General features: G+C 39.4%; 1 protein-coding gene across 1 annotated transcript in view; it reads left to right on the top strand.

Annotated features, from left to right (window-relative positions):
• BARD1 (BRCA1 associated RING domain 1) overlaps positions 1–17913 on the top strand; it is a gene marked incomplete at both ends in the record, with an annotated part of 76514 nt that overhangs the window by 24358 nt on the left and 34243 nt on the right. Inside the window, 2 exons of the mRNA XM_080669390.1 lie at positions 13085–13165; positions 15124–15296. Coding sequence (XP_080525516.1) covers positions 13085–13165; positions 15124–15296 — 254 coding nt within the window. The remainder of the gene's footprint in view (positions 1–13084; positions 13166–15123; positions 15297–17913) is intronic.

Raw genomic sequence — 17913 nt, 5'->3', positions numbered from 1 at the left:
AATGAATCGTAATGTAAATATCTGTGTTTTCCGATGGTCTTAGGCTCTACAGCAGCGGTTCTCAACCTGTGGGTCATGACCCACAGGTTGAGAATCGCTAGCAGGGTCGCCTAAGACCATCGGAAAACACAGATATTTACATTACGATTCATAACAGTAGCAAAATTACTGTTGTGGAGATTAGGACACAGACAGTTTTTTGGGGGGTCAGTATTCCAAACACACCATGAAGTGGCGTCTCATTTCTTGCTCTGCTTTTCTGCATTCAGTTCTCTATATGACAGCTATAGTGATCTGACCTAAGTCAGAACTTGTTATTTCTCTGCTCCCCTACCAATAACTTCCTGGCCCACTTAAAACAAAATCCAAAGTCTTCCATGCCTACATAGCCCTGTGCGATCCCTTCTTCAGGCTTCTGCTCAAATGCCACCTCTTCAGAGAGACTTTTCCCAACTTCTCTAAAATAGCAGTTTTGGCCCTACCATTAGCTTGTATGTCTTTCTTCCTATTATTATAAGATAAACACTTATGTTGTTTATTCTTCTAAGTTAATGAAAAAAACACCTTAGTATTTGACATTTTTCTAGACATAAAGAAGATTTTGATTTGTTACTCTATTATGTCAGCTTTGCTGGAGGTGCTGGGAAAAACCTCCCCAAAATTCTCTAGTACCGATCTTTAAAATGGTAATGATTACTCACAATTCATGCCACGGCAGTGAATGGATTGTGAAATACAAGAATGGCTTGAAGTTGGCATGTCACATGATATATTTGTCATACAAACATAATAGATACTATTTTGAAGGCAACTTACAAGGCATGATGTGCTTAACATAAAAAAGGTGATGAGGATTTCTTGGGAAGAGAGAAGATCCCTGGTGAGAAGCCTCCTTCAGGCTTTGACTTTGTAATTCATGTTATACTGTGTGTAGAGTCACATTATTACACGATCCTTCTTACTAGCTTCTCTAGAAAGTAGCAAAGGACTCAAAAGTACACTGGCATCTGTGACATTTTAAGATTTTAATTTCTAGGACCCCTCTTGGAGTCCGTATTCATTTTCCCTCTGTCTGTCACCCACCACCTTTGTAATACCAGCAACTTATGTCGCAATGACTAGATTGTCAGAATCATCTATGAAATTATTTTATTCAAATAGTAAACTCTGGCTCAGCAGCCAGGGAAATGTTTAATATTTTTGAGAGCTCCATTCCAGATGGTTAGATTTTTTTTAATGACATCTGGTTGCCAAAGAAACTTTAGGTACTTGGTCAGTTCATATATGTGGAAAGCTTAACCATTTGGGGTAACTTGTGATTATTGCACTTAATCGTAATGTCCTGTACTATTTTTTTAAAAAAATTATTTATTGATTAAGGTATCACATATTTGTCCTCATTCCCCCATTCCCATCCCAAACCCCACCCCACGCATGCCCCCACCCCCCTGTTGTCCATGACCGCTGGTTAGGCTTATATGCATGCGCACAAGTCCTTTGGTTGATCTCTCTCCCTTACCCCCACCCTCCCCTACCTTCCCTCTGAGGTTTGACAGTCTGATCAATGCTTCCCTGTCTCCGGGTCTGTTTTTGTTTATCAGTTTATGTTGCTCATCATTTCCCCTAGATGAGCGAGATTATGTGATACTAGAAATACACTTAAAAAACCGAAAATGAGACAAGCAATAATGGTTATGCTGAGAGGCAAATGAATCAGTCTGTAGTGAGTTTCTTTCTGGGCCAACAGTTCTTTGAGTCCCAATTTCAATGTCAAACAGTTCCTTATGTGTACATGTCAGCAATGATATTTCAGTTCTGGATGGTGGACAAATGGTGGTAATGCAGGTCCGACCCTCTCTGGTTTGGTCCTGGGCAACCTGCAGCGACGCACAGCTGCTGACTGCTAGTATGGCAAGGCGTCGTCAGCGTCTTCCATCTCTGGACTGTTTCTCTTCTGTCTTCATGGCTGGAGCAGTCCTGTCAATTCCTCTCTGTTGCAGGAATCCACATGGTCTCAGAGTTGTTTTCTGAAAATATACAAACATATTCTCAACCAAAAGTTAATAAAGGAATCTTTTCTATAAATTTGACTTGGGAACCTTTTTCATTTTTTTGCTCAAACGATTTTCCTTTGGCTTGTTTTGACACCATGTGTGTTTTTTATGGGTGTCGTGCTATTAGCATTACAAATGAAAATTAATTTTCTAAAGTAAAAATTTTCTAGATGTAATTTACTTACAGGATATTTTTCCTTACATGATATTCTTCTACTATCCCCCCTTTTTTGATTTAAATATTAGGAGGCTTTTGGAAATTTTATAATGTAGTCTTGTTAGCTTTTAAATTTTAATTTTTTGCACTAAAATATGACTGTTTTAGGTTCATTACATGTTATGCAATTTTACCATGAGATGAACTACCAATAAAAATTTTAGTTAACACTTTAGGAACAGCTTTTTGTCCAGTACCATTAATTTTTCTAGAATATTCGCTTATTTCAATTAGCCAATTTAAATTAGTTTGAGAACTTGACTACTATTTTACTGTCAAATTTAATACTCTAATAACAATCTTATTTTACCCTGTAAATATTAGTGGAAAGGATTATTTGCCTTCTTGAGTAGGCCCTAAGCATTCCTGGTTCTAGGCTGGATTTAGATATCAAAAAAACCCACTTCCCCACACCATGGGTACAAGACAACTCAAACAAGTCTTCTTGCAGTGAGAGGGCAGCTGCTGTCGGCCAAGTCTCTGTCTGTTACCTGGGTCCCGATTTGAGCTGGGCATGGGAAGCGAAGTAGCCCTGGGGGCAGGAGACCTCCCTCAGAAGGGGTGAGGGTTCAGGCCCCTACATAGTTGGGGGGGTGAGGGTCTGTTGACCCCCAAGTTCTCTTCTGATGGCCCCTCTGCGACTGTGCCTTTCTTAGGTTGTTCCTTCCCTGAGGAATCTTACCCATCTCTGGCTAACCAGCCATCCTCCGGGGCCAAGCAGGGTGATGTGAGGTTCAGTTCTGTCTCCTTGGTAGCCTATGCCCAGCACTTGCCTTGGGATCCCCTCGCCTGCTGGCGGGGCCCTGGCACTGGTCACATATCTTGGGGAACCCAGGTTTCTTCTCCAGGGAGGGCCCAGCTCACCCCACTAGGCGAGAGACAGATCCATGGTACCAGCCACCACGAGGCTTCAACCTCAGCATGAATAGAAAGCTCAGGCAACAGCTGTGGGCAGTTGGATTGTGAGAAGAGGGTCCCTCTTGGCCAAAAGGGCAAGAGGGGCCAATATAGAATGCTCAGGTGCCTTCCCAGGGGGCCCTCTACACAGTGGAAGGGATTAAATCCTTTCATGTCCTTTTAAAATTACTGCCAGACATTCAAAGAATTAGTTTGTAAGTTTGTTTGGGATAATTGTACATTATGCTGTTGTGATTCTAAAATATCAAGAGATGTGTTACCTTTGTCTCCAAGCACCAAAAAGATGATTTTTTATTGATTCCCAAGGGTGCAAGGTACTATTATAGGTAATGGGGGTAATACAAATCTGGGAAAAATTATAATGACATTGTAGAATAATATCATGTAAGGATATTCTTTGCTCTAGGCCATGGCAATTCCATTTCAAACTGGCTGTCAATTTCTTTTTGTATAGACAAGGTCTTAGTTACATTTTCTGCACCTCTCCCAGGAGCAAGTAGTGATAGTCCCTTCCTTTGGTGTCCATGCAAGCCAGAAACTTCTCTTTAATTTTACACACAAAGGAGCAGTGGTTTGATTTTGTGTCATACAAAAGGGAAGCTGGGTGGCGATCCCTGTGTAATTATACTTCCTTGCCCTACCCATGGTCCTCCTGGATGACCAAGGTGTTTGGTATTATTGGTGACTACATTAGGTGGGGGATCAGCCCACGTGAGGGCTCTTACCCATGAAGGGTCAGGAACGTAAGTCCAAAATACTTCCCCATTTGCCCCAGGTAATATTACCATACAGCTGATGACTGCTAGCATGGCAAGAAAGAGGTACTCGGGCGTTTTTAGGGTTCTGGTTACCTCACAATTTCTTTTCTATTTTATTTTTTTATTGTTTTTATTATTTTTTTTACATATGTGTCCTTATTCCTCCATTACTCCCCACCCCCGACTCATGCCCCACCCCCCTGTTGTCTGCATCCATTGATTAGACTCATATGCATGCACACAAGTCCCTTGGTTGATCTCTCCCCCTTACTCCCACCAACCCCCTCCTTCCCTGAGGTTTGAGGTTCTGATCGATGTTTCTCAGTCTCTGGATCTGTTCTTGTTCATCACTGTATGCTGTTCATTATATTCCACAAATGAGTGAGATCATGTGATATTTATCTTTCTCTGCCTGGCTTATTTCACTTAGCATAATGCTCTCCATCTCCATCCATGTTGTTGCAAATGGTAGGAACTCCTTCTTTTTAACCTCAGCGTAGTATTCCATTGTGTAGATGTACCACAGTTTTTTAATCCACTCATCTGCTGATGGGCATTTAGGCTGTTTCCAAATCTTAGCTATGGTGAATTGTGCTGCTATGAACATAGGGGTGCATATGTCCTTTATGATTGGTGTTTCTAGTTTCTTGGGATATATTCCTAGAAGTGGAATCACTGGGTCAAATGGGAGTTCCATTTTTAGTTTTTTGAGGAAACTCCATACTGTTCTCCACAGTGGCTGCACCAGTCTGCATTCCAACCAGCAGTGCACGAGGGTTCCTTTTTCTCCGCATCCGCGCCAGCACTTGTCATTTGTTGATTTGTTGATGATAGCCCTTCTGACAGGTGTAAGATGGTACAGCATTGTTGTTTTGATTTGGATATCTCTGATGATTAGTGACTTTGAGCAGGTTTTCATATGTCTCTTGGCCTTCCTTGTGTCTTCTTTTGAAAAGTGTCTATTTAGATCAGTTGCCCATTTTTTGATTGGGTTGTTTATCTTCTTTTTGTTAAGTTGTATGAGTTCTCTGTAAATGTTGGAGATTAAACCCTTATCGTTGATATCATTGGCAAATATGTTCTTCCATGCAGTGGGCTTTCTTGTTTTATTGATGGTTTCCTTTGCTGTGAAAAAGCTTTTTATTTTGATGTAGTCCCATTTGTTTATTTTCTCTTTGGCTTCCATTGCCCTAGGGGCAGTATCAGTGAAGAAGTTCCTTCGGCATATGTCTGAGATTTTGCTGCCTGTGGATTCCTCTAGTATTTTTATGGTTTCCCGTCTTATGTTTAAGTCTTTTATCCATTTTGAGTTTATTTTTGTATATGGTGTAAGTTGGTGGTCTAGTTTCATTTTTTTTGCACGTATCTGTTAGTTTTCCCAACACCATTTGTTGAAGAGACTGTCTTGACTCCATTGTATGTTCATGCCTCCTTTATCAAATATTAATTGGGCATAGTGGTTTGGGTCGATTTCTGGATTCTCTATTCTATTTCATTGATCTATATGTCTGTTATTGTGCCAGTACCAGGCTGTTTTAAGAACAGTGGCTTTGTAATACAGCTTGATATCTGGTATTGAGATCCCCCCTACTTTGTTCTTCTTTCTCAGGATTGCTGTGGCTATTTGGGGTCTTTTTTTATTCCAGATGAATTTTTGGAGAGTTCTTTCTAGGTCTGTGAAATATGCCGTTGGTATTTTAATGGGAAGATTGAATTTATAGATTGCTTTGGGTAGTATGGACATTTTGATGATGTTGATTCTACCAATCCATGAACATGGTATGTTCTTCTATCTGTTTATGTCTTCCTCTATTTCTTTTTTCAGTGTCGTGTAGTTTTCTGCATATAGATCTTTTACCTCCTTAGTTAGTTTATTTGGTGCGATGGTAATGGGATTGCTTTTTTAGTCTCTCTTTCTGTAAGTTCATTATTGGTGTATAGAAATGCCATAGATTTCTTGGCATTAATTTGGTATCCTGCTACAATGCCAAATTCATTTATTAAGTCTAATAATTTTTTGATGGCGTCTTTAGGGTTTTCTATGTACAGTATCATGTCATCTGTGAATAAGGACAGTTTTACTTATTCTTTTCCAATTTGGATGCCTTTTATTTCTTCTTGTCTGATCGCAATGGCTAGTACTTCCAGCACTATGTTGAACAGGAGTGGTGAGAGTGGGCATCCCTGTCTTGTTCCTGTTCTTAGGGGAAATGGTTTTAGTTTTTTCCCATTGAGTATGATGTTGGCTGTGGGTTTGTCATATATGGCTTTTATGATGTTGAGGTATGATCCTTCTATTCCCACCTTGCTGAGAGTTTTTATCAGGAAAGGGTGTTGGATTTTGTCAAATGCTTTTTCTGCATCAATTGATATGACTATGTGATTTTTATTTCTCAATTTGTTTATGTGATGTATCATGTTTATTGATTTGCAGATATTGTACCATCCTTGCATCCTTGGGATAAACCCTACTTGGTCATGGTGTATGATCTTTTTGATGTACTGCTGGATTCGATTTGCTAGAATTTTGTTGAGGATTTTGGCATCTATGTTCATGAGGGATATTGGCCTGTAATTCTCTTTCTTTGTGTTATCTTTATCTGGTTTTGATATTAGGGTGATGCTGGCTTCATAGAAGGAGCTTGGAAGTGTTCCTTCCTCTTGAATTTTCTGGAACAGTCTGAGGAGGATAGGTATTAGTTCTTCCTTGAATGTTTGGTAAAACTCCCCTGTTGCTGGAAGCTTTTTGATGACTGCTTCAATTTCTTCCATAGTTATCAGCCTATTGAGATTTTTAGAATCTTCCTGATTAAGTTTTGGAAGGTTGTATTTTTCTAGGAATGTGTCCATTTCCTCCAGGTTGTGTAGTTTGTTAGAATAGAGTTGTTCATAGTATTTTTTAACAATCCTTTGTATTTCTGTGGGATCAGTTGTTATTTCACTTCTTTCATTTCTGATTTTATTTGGGTCCTCTCTCTTTGCTTCTTAATGAGCCTGGCTAGAGGTTCATCAATCTTGTTTATCCTTTCGAAGAACCAGCTCTTGGTTTTGTTGATCTTTTGTATTGTCTTTGGTCTCTATGTTGTTTATCTCCGCTCTGATCTTTATTATTTTCTTCCTTCTGCTCACTGTGGGCTTTTCTTGCTCTCTTTCTAATTCTTTGAGTTGTTGAGCTAGATGATTTATTACCATTTTTTCTTGATTTTTGAGGTAGGCCTGTAGAGCTATAAACTTTCCTCTCAGGACTGCTTTCATTGTGTCCCATAGGATTTGCAATGTTGTGTTTTTATTGTCATTAGTCTCCAGGATGTTTTTAGTTTCTTCTTTGATCTCATTGATAATCCAACCATTGTTTAGTAGCATGCTATTCAGCTTCCAAGTGTTTGAATTTTTTGGAATGTTTTTATTGTAGTTTATTTCTAATATTATGCCATTGTGGTCTGAGAAAATGCTTGATATGATTTCAATCTTTTTGAATTTGGGGAGACTTTGCTTGTGACCCAATATGTGGTCTATTTTTGAAAATGTCCCATGTGCACTTGAGAAGAACGTATATTCCGTGGCTTTGGGGTGAAATGCTCTGAAGATGTCAGTTAGGTCCATCTGATCTAGTGTGTCATTTAGAATTGCTGTTTCTTTGCTGATTTTTTGTCTAGAGGATTTATCCAGTGATGTCAGTGGTGTATTAAAGTCTCCTACTATGATGGTATTGTTGTCGATCTCTCCCTTGATAACTTCCAGGAGATTTTTTAGGTATTTGGGTGCTCCTGCATTGGGTGCTTATATTTTTACCAGAGTTATATCTTCTTGTTGAATTGCTCCCTTTAGTATTATGTAGTGGCCTTTCTTATCTCTTATTATGGCCATTACTTTGAGGTCTATTTTATCAGATATAAGTATCGAACCTCAACTTTTTTCTCATTTCCATTTGCCTGAAAAATGTTTTTCCATCCCTTTGCTCTCAGTCTGTGTGAATCCTTTGCTCTGAGGTGGGTCTCTTGCAGACAGCAAATATATGGGTCATGTTTTCTTATCCATTCAGCTACCCTGTCTTTTGATTGGTGCATTTAATCCATTTACGTTTAATGTTATTATTGACAAGTACATGTTTGTTGTCATATTTTTCCTTAGTGTTTGTGTTTCTTCTTCTCTTTTTCTTCTTTTTACAGCAGTCCCTTTAGCATTTCTTGCATTGCTGGCTTGGTAGTGATAAACTCTCTTAGTCCTTTTTTGTCTGTGAAGCTCCTGATTCCACCTTCAATTTTGAATGATAGTTTTGCTAGGTATAGTATTCTTGGATTCAGTCCCTTGCTTTGCATCATTTTGTATATTTCATTCCATTCCCTTCTGGCCAGGTGTGTTTCTGTTGAGCAATCAGTTGATATTCTGATAGGACACCCCTTGTAAGTAACTTTCTCTCTCTCTCTGGCAGCCTTTTAGATTCTTATTTTGTCATTGGTGTTCGTCAATCTAATTATGATGTGTCTTGGTGTCGGTCTTTTGGGGTTCAACTTATTTGGGCCTCTATGTACTTCTTGAACTTGCATAGTTTTTTTCTTGCCAATATCGGGGAAGTTTTCTGTCATTATTTCTTCAAACAGGTTTTCTATTCCTTGCTTCTCTTCCTCTCCTTCTGGTATCCCTATTAAGCGAATGTTGTTTCATTTTGTGTTGTCCCAAAGCTCCCTTAAGGCTCTCCTCTTGCTTTTTAAGTCTTCTTTCCAGTTGCTGCTGTGTTTGTGTGTTTTTTCCTACCTTGTCTTCTAATTCGCTGATGCGGTCCTCAGCCTCTTCTAGTCTACTGTTTAAGCCTTCCATTGTGTTCTTTATTGCAGCTATGTCATTCTTCATCTCCTATTGGTTTCTTTTCATGTTGGTGACATTCTCATTCAGCTCCTTATAGTTCTCATTGAGTTGTGTGTATTTGTCATCCATCCGTTTAAGCATCCTTATAACCATTACTCTGAATTCTATCTCTGATAAGCTGCTCATCTCGAATTCATTTAACTCCCTCTGGTGGTTCCTCTTTTTTTTTTTTAATATATTTTATTGATTTTTTACAGAGAGGAAGGGAGAGGGATAGAGTGTTAGAAACATCGATGAGAGAGAAACATCGATCAGCTGCCTCCCGCACACCCCCCACTGGGGACGTGCCCGCAACCAAGGTACATGCCCTTGACCGGAATCGAACCTGGAACCTTTCAGTCCGCAGGCTGACGCTCTATCCATTGAGCCAAACCGGTTTCTGCTGGTGGTTCCTCTTTTTCTTTCCTTTGGGGATTGCTTTTTTTGTCTTCCCATGTTTTCCTGTAATGTTTTAATTAGATCCAATTGCTTTGCTACCCACGTTCTTTCGGGGATGGTGCTACTGGCGTAATCTCTCAGTTCTCCTGGGCTTGTTAATCTAGTGTAGCTCCCTACTTGAGCTATTTGGGTTCTCTTGATGTAGGCCTGCGAGCTTGAGAGGCACAACTGTGGTGTCTAGAAATCAGCTGCTGTGGAGGGGAGTGTCCCAATTTTTGCTGTCTTGCACCCTTAATTGAAATCACGCGTGCCCAGCAGGACTCACAGTGGCACCCAGGAACCGTCTTTTAGGGTGATGGGGCTCAGGGGCCCTGCTCTCTGGAAAGGTGTGACTGTGGTGCCCAGAGTTCTGCAGTCGAGGGGTGCGCAGACCCAGCTTTTGATGTTGCATCTGTGGTGGATAGGCGTTTACTCCCAGAGGCGTCTCACAGGAGCACCCACTGTAAGTTTGCCAGCGAGGCACACTGAAGGACTCTGAAGGGCCCTGGCAGTGTAGCTGCACTATTGAGTCACCTGTGGGCCGGTATCCAGGATGAGTGAATTCAAAACTTCTACTGCTCGGGGGGAGTGCACCCCCGCTTGTTCAAGATCGCAACCAGGGAGAGCTCACAGTGGCTCCCACTAGCGCCCGGTGGGTAGATGGGCTCAGGGTGCCTGCCTGTTGGAACTTCCCCTCTTTGGAGGTGCGCTTGCTGGGCGCAGAGTTCTGATGCACTCTGAGGGGTCCTGGCACCTCGGTTGAGCCGCTGGGGTGAATATGGGCAGTTATCCAGGAAGAGGAATTCAGAATTTCTACTGCGGGGCTGCGCGCCCTTGTCTGTGCAGAGTCACACCCTCGGGGGCTCTCAGTGGCTCCCAAGCGCTGCCTAAGGAGTGGAGTGCCCTGGCTGCAGGCTGGAAACACGCGAATCTGGAGTTCTGCCGCTGGGGAGGGGGAGGTTGCACTTACTGCTGCTGAGCGGTGCACCTTTGGAGGTGGCGGTCCCAGGGTCCACGGGTCTGCAGCTGGGGTAGCAGGGTTTTGGCTGGAGTGGCTGCTGGGTCGCAGGGTAGTTCCAAGGCCTGTCCGCAGGGGTGGTAGTCTCTCCTTGTCAAGGAGAGCCTGTCTGCCAGCCCCTGCTGCTCCTGCGAGATTTTAACTTTCCCTCACTCACTCACACACACAACACGCACATCCACACACTCTCCTTTCATACCCTCACTCACTCACTTCCTCTCCCTCATCTCTGTCCTGCCAGCCACCATCTTTTTGACCTCTTTCTGTCCTGTACTATTTTTATAAAGATGTTTATTAACAGTATCTTGGAAGTGTAAACCTGTATATCAAGGAAAAAGTTCTGTTTGTTTGTGTGTTTGTTTTTGGAAAGTTAATTTATATTGTTAAAATATGCATGAATGTGTGAAGAGTCCTTTAAATGAAAGGTTAGCAATAAGAAAATTCAGTGTGGCATGCATGCTTCCTTATTTTCAGCCTTTAAGGTATTACTTCAAAATATCAAATCCATTTAAAAAATTTTTATAAGCCTTGGTAAATACTTTCCTCAGATGATTTTTTTTTTCTTGCTGTGGTTAATAAAAAAAGTCTCAATTATTTTTGTAAGTTGTGAGGAACCTAAAAGTGAGTGCTTATTACTCAGAAAATATTCTATTACAGAAGAAAGCAATTTAAAGAAATCAGAAGTAGAAATAATTTCTTGAAACTTCATATTGGTTCAAGCTTACCCAGTTATTATAGATCCTATCTAATTATCATAATTTTATTTATGTGCATTACATTAAATTTACATAAAGGAGAAGGATGAAAATATGACAAACTTTTAAGTACTTGGGGAGAGAAAGCAGGTTGGGTATTAAAACCAGGCAGTTTGCCAACAGTGGTGATGGTGGGGATAAGGGGTGGGTGGAGGTGAAAGAGGGTATAGGGGCTTAATCACAAGGAACAACAACAGCCTGTAATTATTGGAATCGAGAGTCTAGGTCAGTGGTCGGCAAAATCATTAGTCAACAGAGCGGCAAACCGCAGCTCGCGAGCCGCAGTTTGCCGACCACTGGTATAGGAGAATAAATGGTGATGGGAAAAATAAAATAAAGGAACAAAAATAAGCAGTTTGAAAATCAGCTATACAGTTCAGGGAAGTCTAGGGGTGCAATTGTAACAGAAGACATCTTTGATGATATGAAGAGGTGACATGAGCCGAAACCGGTTTGGCTCAGTGGATAGAGCGTCGGCCTGTGGACTGAAAGGTCCCGGGTTCGATTCCGGTCAAGGGCATGTACCTTGGTTGCGGGCACATCCTCAGTGGGAGGTGTGCAGGAGGCAGCTGATCGATGTTTCTCTCTCATCGATGTTTCTAGCTCTCTATCCCTCTCCCTTCCTCTCTGTGAAATATCAATAAAATATATTAAAAAAAAGAAGAAAAAAAAAGAGGTGACATGAAAGAAAAACACCACTGTCCAACAGGCTTACAGGAGATTCTGACTTTAGTCTCTAAATTGTCACTCCATTCCTTTGTGACTCCTCCATTCCACATTTGTGCTTATGTTATTTTACAGGCTTCTTTAGGTGAATATGGTTTTGTGATTACCATGCAGAGGTAGAATGAGGAAATTTTTGAGAAACTTTTTCATCTACTTCTTGTGTTTACTTTCATGTTGAAGGTTGGGAATGGGTGTGGTTGTGGCAATTCATCTGCCCCAAATTATTTTAGAAAATTCGTATATGTATTTTGTCAGATTTTCCTGAACTCATTTGGAACTGACTTGAATATAGAGCAACATTTGCTAAATAGATGTTATCTTGCATTAGAGATATAGAATGTATAGCCCTTAGGAACTATGGAAAAATATTTTTTATTTGAACTGGAGCATTTGATTTGAAACACATAGATAGCATGCTTATTTTTTAGGTACGTTGAATATTGAGGTCATTTTGTTAATTTAGGAACATAAAATATATATATGTTGCATGTGGATTTGCTTTTCAGAAAACTAAGTAAGTTACCATCTTAAGATATGATGCATTTGAATGGTGGCCCAAAACAATAAAATAAAAGCAAATGTTACTGTATTAAGGGGTCTTTATGACTTCTACGTTATCAACCTATAGAGGCTGAAAAGTTGTTTCAGAAGAGTATAGGGGATGGGAGTGGGAGGAGACAGATTTGTTCTCCCTAGAGAGGAGCTTCCCAAAACACAGAGTGTCATAAGTAACTTGTCAAATGTAAGTTTTAAATTTATATTTCAGAGAAAGCTCTGTTAGTTATTTTTGGAAAAAATTAGCCTTGCTTCTGCCTAGAAAAATATCTTTGAGCAAATAAGGTAAATATAAGCTAAGTTAATGTATTAAGGATAGAGTGACTGCCCGTAAGACAGTTTTTGGCAGTCTTAACATTGGTTTTACTGAGCAGTGCTCCTGGCTTTAATTTTGTTTTAAACAATACTCAGAGACCGTTTTTATGTGTGCTCAAATGAATGTTTTTCACAATTGAAATGACTTTAAAAACTTTATTATGATCAGATAAATGATCTGTGGCTAGTGTCCTTTATTTGGTATTTTGAAATGAATTTCAATATGGGTTGCTTATAGCAGAGATTTTGTACTCTGTATTTAAGGATGTACGTACCATATGAATTCCAGGACTTGGCACCTCAGATAGTTCAGAATATATACAAACCTTATTATTTATTAACTTGTGAGCAATATGCATAAGGGAAAATATGTTTCATTTTATCTTTAAAGATGCAGAATCTTTAAAAACATCACCAAAACTCAATATCTTATTTTTTTCCTTGATGAATTTTAATTTCTTTTTGTTTTCTTTGTCTTATACTAGGGCGACATACCTTCTGTTGCATACCTCTTACAAAACGGAAGCGACCCAAATGTTAAAGACCACGCTGGCTGGACACCATTGGTAGTTTCCTATTTGTTTGTTTTTTATTCCCATTCTGTTTGTTTTTCCTAGTTATTAATAGTTTATAGTTATGTAGTTGTTTCTGTATCATTCTCTGCCATATATACACCCTTTTTAAATCAGAAGACATATTTTCAACAAGAGAAAATGATTATTTGACATCTAGCTCTTCAATTGTGATAGGCACTAAATGAGCTACCTTTTGACTGACACTACCTTTAGATTTAAGAAACCAGTTATACCGTATTGCTGAACTTAGCAGCAAATGTGTGGAGAGCCAACATCAGGTTCCATTCTGCAGCTTTGCATGCAATTGGAAGCATTTTGTGGAGCAAAGAGAGACCAGAGGAAATGGGTGCTTTAGGAAGGTATCACTAGCAGTGATTCTTACTGAGGATCTACCTCAGCCTCACATATATACCCTACCCAATTCTAAATAAATAGAGGCAGTAAAACTTTGCTTCATTATCATTTTTAAAGTCTCTGCTAACTACTGTTAAAATGTAGTGTGAAGAGTAGTCTGGGAAAAGAATGGCACAAATACATGGAACAATTGCTATATGGGTTAATTATATTAGGACAGTAAGTATGTGATTTGAATGTAGCCATAGCTGTGTTAACAGATGAGGTGGATGGCCTTATCCTGGGAACTGGAGAGTCACAAAAATGGGGAAATTCTTATTAGGTTAGAATGTTATAATGGCTTCTCTTTGCCAAATTTAAGGTGGGAAGGTTTAGTCAGGATCAGAGTGCTTGTTGTTTCACTCTGTGGGTTTGTAGTAAAAGTTGGTGAGTGATTTTTAGAGGACCTGATGCCTAATTTGGATTCCTTTATCCTAGAAATAAACTATACCTACAGATGTTTAGTATGTACTACCTATTATGAATTGAATAGCACACTATGCCAGAAATTTATTAGATTACAACAGAGTGGCATTGTTAGCAGTTCGTGAGACATAAGGAAAGATTTGCATGTGAGGTACCTTTGAACATTCCATTGTTACCAGTTATGTCATTCATTTAGTAAGCTCTTTTTGAGCTTCTACTTCATGTCATTTCTGTTATCATTGATACTAGATGTATAGTCATCTGTAGCTTCAGCAAGTAAGAGAAGCTTGTCTTATGCTCATTCACTTTATTGGGTTGTTATATACACTGAGTGGCCAGATTATTATGATCTCTGAACGCATAATAATCTGGCCACTCAGTGTATATCCTATATAATAAAAGGCTAATATGCAAATTGTCCCCTCGACCAGGAGTTCGACCAGCAGGCAAGCCGGCCAACTGCCCATGTCCCCTCCCCCGGCCAGGCTGGCTGGACCCCACCCATGCATGTATTCATGCACTGGGCCTCTAATATATATATATATATATATATATATATATATATATATATACACACACACACACACACACACACACACACACACACACACACACACTGAGTGGCCAGATTATTATGCGTTCAGAGATCATAATAATCTGGCCACTCAGTGTATGTATGTGTGTGGGTACACCACTTAGCTTATGGCTAAGCATCTGATTTAATGAATTCTGTTCAGCCTTAGAGAATTTCAAATTTTATGCATGATTTGGTTGTTAAATACTTTCTAAGTTTTTTTTTTCTTGTTTTAAATTTCTTATTGTAGAATAATTTAGTAGCTATAATTGGTTTAAAGCTACATTTTCTTTTAAAATAAGAGCACTTGACTTCAGGCTTCTTTCATGAATTGCACAGATCTTGATCACCATGTATCTTATCACAAAGATTATGAATAGTGGCTTTTACTCTGTCAACAAATTATGGCCTGTTGTATGAGTGGCCTGTTGTATGAGTGTTTAGGTAAGAACCAGTTTGCTGACTGAGGTTCATATTTATTTTTCTGAAGTGTGGTTTTATATGGTATTGCTCTTCCTCATCACTCTTCTCACTCCTTTTCTTTTTTCAAAATCAGCATGAAGCCTGTAGTCATGGGCACCTGAAGGTAGTGGAATTGTTACTCCAGCACAAGGCTTTGGTGAACACCCCTGGGTATCAGAACGACTCACCACTCCACGATGCGGCCAAGAATGGGCACGTGGATATAGTCAAGCTGTTACTGTCCCATGGAGCTTCCAGGAACGCTGTGTAAGTAGTTCAATGTGCAGGCTTTTTTTCATTGACTTGTATTCCTAAATCAAGGTCTATCAGGAAGCAGACTTTTTTAATTCAGTTTATGGCTCTCTTCTCTTCCACAATTAGAGTTAGATGTGACCATTAATTTCTGTATTTAAAATCATCATTCATGCCCTTTTTCTTTATGAGACATATTTGATGGATATATGCTCTTTTAATTCAGAAATAGTTGTCCAATTTATTTTGGAAGCTGTGACTTCCTGTACAAATTCAATTGGTTTTTATATTCTTTGGATTGATTAATACTTATTATTAGGAAAAGAATTAGAAGCATAGGAATAACTATTATATGCTTACCAGTATTTTCAAATTGTTTTAAATATTCTATTCCTTTCCTGTTTTGTTTTGTTTTTTCTTTCTGTATATTTAATATAACAACAGTTAAGAATTCAGATGTTAGGCAAGGGCTGTCACACTATTTCTAAGATTTTTCACATCATTCAGATGAAGCTCTGGGTAATTTGTTTTGCAGGATCAGGGCAGAGATGTCTTAGTGAGTGCTGGCCGCTACATTTAGAATTGTCATTGTAAAGACTGTCAAGCAAATGCTGTGTGTGGATTTTATATCTTTAATCTATAACTTGGTTCATGTCTCCATATATATTCTTTCACTCTTTCCAGTTAATGAGGTAGTTGAAATGGAAATGTTTCTCTGTGTCCCCACTGCTTCTGTAAGTTTGAAAGGAACACACAAACGTCAGACTTACTCAGGTTACAGAGGCAAATAAGAATTACAAAATGCAGAGCTAATAGGTTATAATTTTTATAGGTAACTAAATGACACAGATTATTAATACAAGAGTACCTTGGCACTTTTAGTTTCAGTAAGTGTGTCTAATATCCTTTCTTTCCCATCATATGTGATAAAATACTTGGGGCAAACTCAGGGGATGAATATTCTTTCTTATTTTTTTGCTTTACACACACACATACACACATACTTTACGTTAGGTTCGTATATTGATATGAGATATGGACCCAATAGATATGACCCTCCTGTGGATGTAACAAGCCATTTGATAAAACAAATAGTTGCTTGGGTCAGGTGAAATAGAATAGTTTCTATCCTTGGCTTCTTAAATCAGCCATGACTACTTTAATGAATGGGGCACTGGTCGGGGCGTTAGGAAATCCAGGTTCTGTTTGTGACTCCATTATTGACTTTACAGCCTCAGGCAGGTTAATTTCTGTGCCTTGTGTCCTCACCTATAAAACATGGGTGATGCCTTTACTTTTCTATTTCTTCAGAGCAAAGTGAGGATTAATGAGCCCAAACACAGAGCCTGTCTTGTGGCTCATACACCACGAGTCTTCACTGCACTGGGAAGCTTATTAATATACAAGGTTTGGGCATGAGACAGTGAATGAATGTGTCTTCACAGGTGCCTTCTCAGGTAGACATTTACCTGGTAAAGTGGCAGATTTAGGTATATCTAAAGCCCAGCACTGTCAATAGACCATTTTGCTGTGCGGGAAATGCTCGATAGCTGTGCAGGGTACTCAGTAGCCACTAGCCATCTGTTGCTATTGAACATTTGAAATGTAGTTATTGCTACTGTGGAACAGTACATGCATTTTATTTTAATTAATTTAAATAGCCATATGTGCCAAATGGCCACCATATTGGACAGTTGGTTAATACAGTTAGGATAGTGGGGAAGGAGGGTTTATTTGGTAGGAGAGGTTGGGAATGATGTTGGATAAAGGGTAGTAAGACAATTATAGGGCAAATGCAGGGGTTGATTTAGTCTAGGGTTTAATAGTGTGGTAGCTGTTTCTAAATATTGTTGTTCCTTCTGTTCCAGACTGTTAGTCATCACACTTAAGTATTTTCTTCTTTCTGTTTTATTTCATAGTAGTTGTTGTTCACCTATTTGGCTTCACTATTTTCTGGTCTTTTTCTTTTCAGATTATTTTTTGTTTTACAGCCCAAGAGCTTTCAAAAAATAAAAGCTTGGCCAAATTACTTATTTGCTTAAAACACTTCACTGGCACCTCTTAATGTTTTTAAAATAAAAGTCAAACTTCACAACATGGTTTCCAAGTCCCTGGACGGTCTGACACTACTTACCTCTTCAGCCTTGTCTTTCTACACTTCCTCTTTCATACATTTTTTTGCAGTGACCTTTTAAAACTTTTTATTCCCTTAAAATGTGCTAGACCAGTGGTCGGCAAACTGTGGCTTGTGAGCCACATGCGGCTCGCGAGCCGCGGTTTGCCGCTCTGTTGACTAATGAGTTTGCTGACCACAGGGATAGGGGCTTAATCACAAGGAACAACAGCCTGTAATTATTGGAATCGAGAGACTAGGTCAGTGGTCAGCAAACTCATTAGTCAACAGAGTGGCAAACCGTGGCTCACGAGCCGCAGTTTGCCGACCACTGTGCTAGACTGTTTTGTCTTCTAGCCTTTAAATAGACTTTCCCTTTGTCTGGAATACTCATTTTTGGTGGCTAATTTCTCATCTCAGTTAGCATTTCCTTTTGCCTGCCTCTCTTGATTCCTTTGTCTATATATAGCGTTTCCTTCCAGTCATAGAACTTAAGTAGTAGTATCTTTGCTTCATATT

This window comes from Plecotus auritus (assembly GCF_963455305.1).
Source record: "Plecotus auritus genome assembly, chromosome: 5".
Classification (NCBI taxonomy): domain Eukaryota; kingdom Metazoa; phylum Chordata; class Mammalia; order Chiroptera; family Vespertilionidae; genus Plecotus; species Plecotus auritus.
This window is presented reverse-complemented; position numbering and strand designations above follow the sequence as displayed.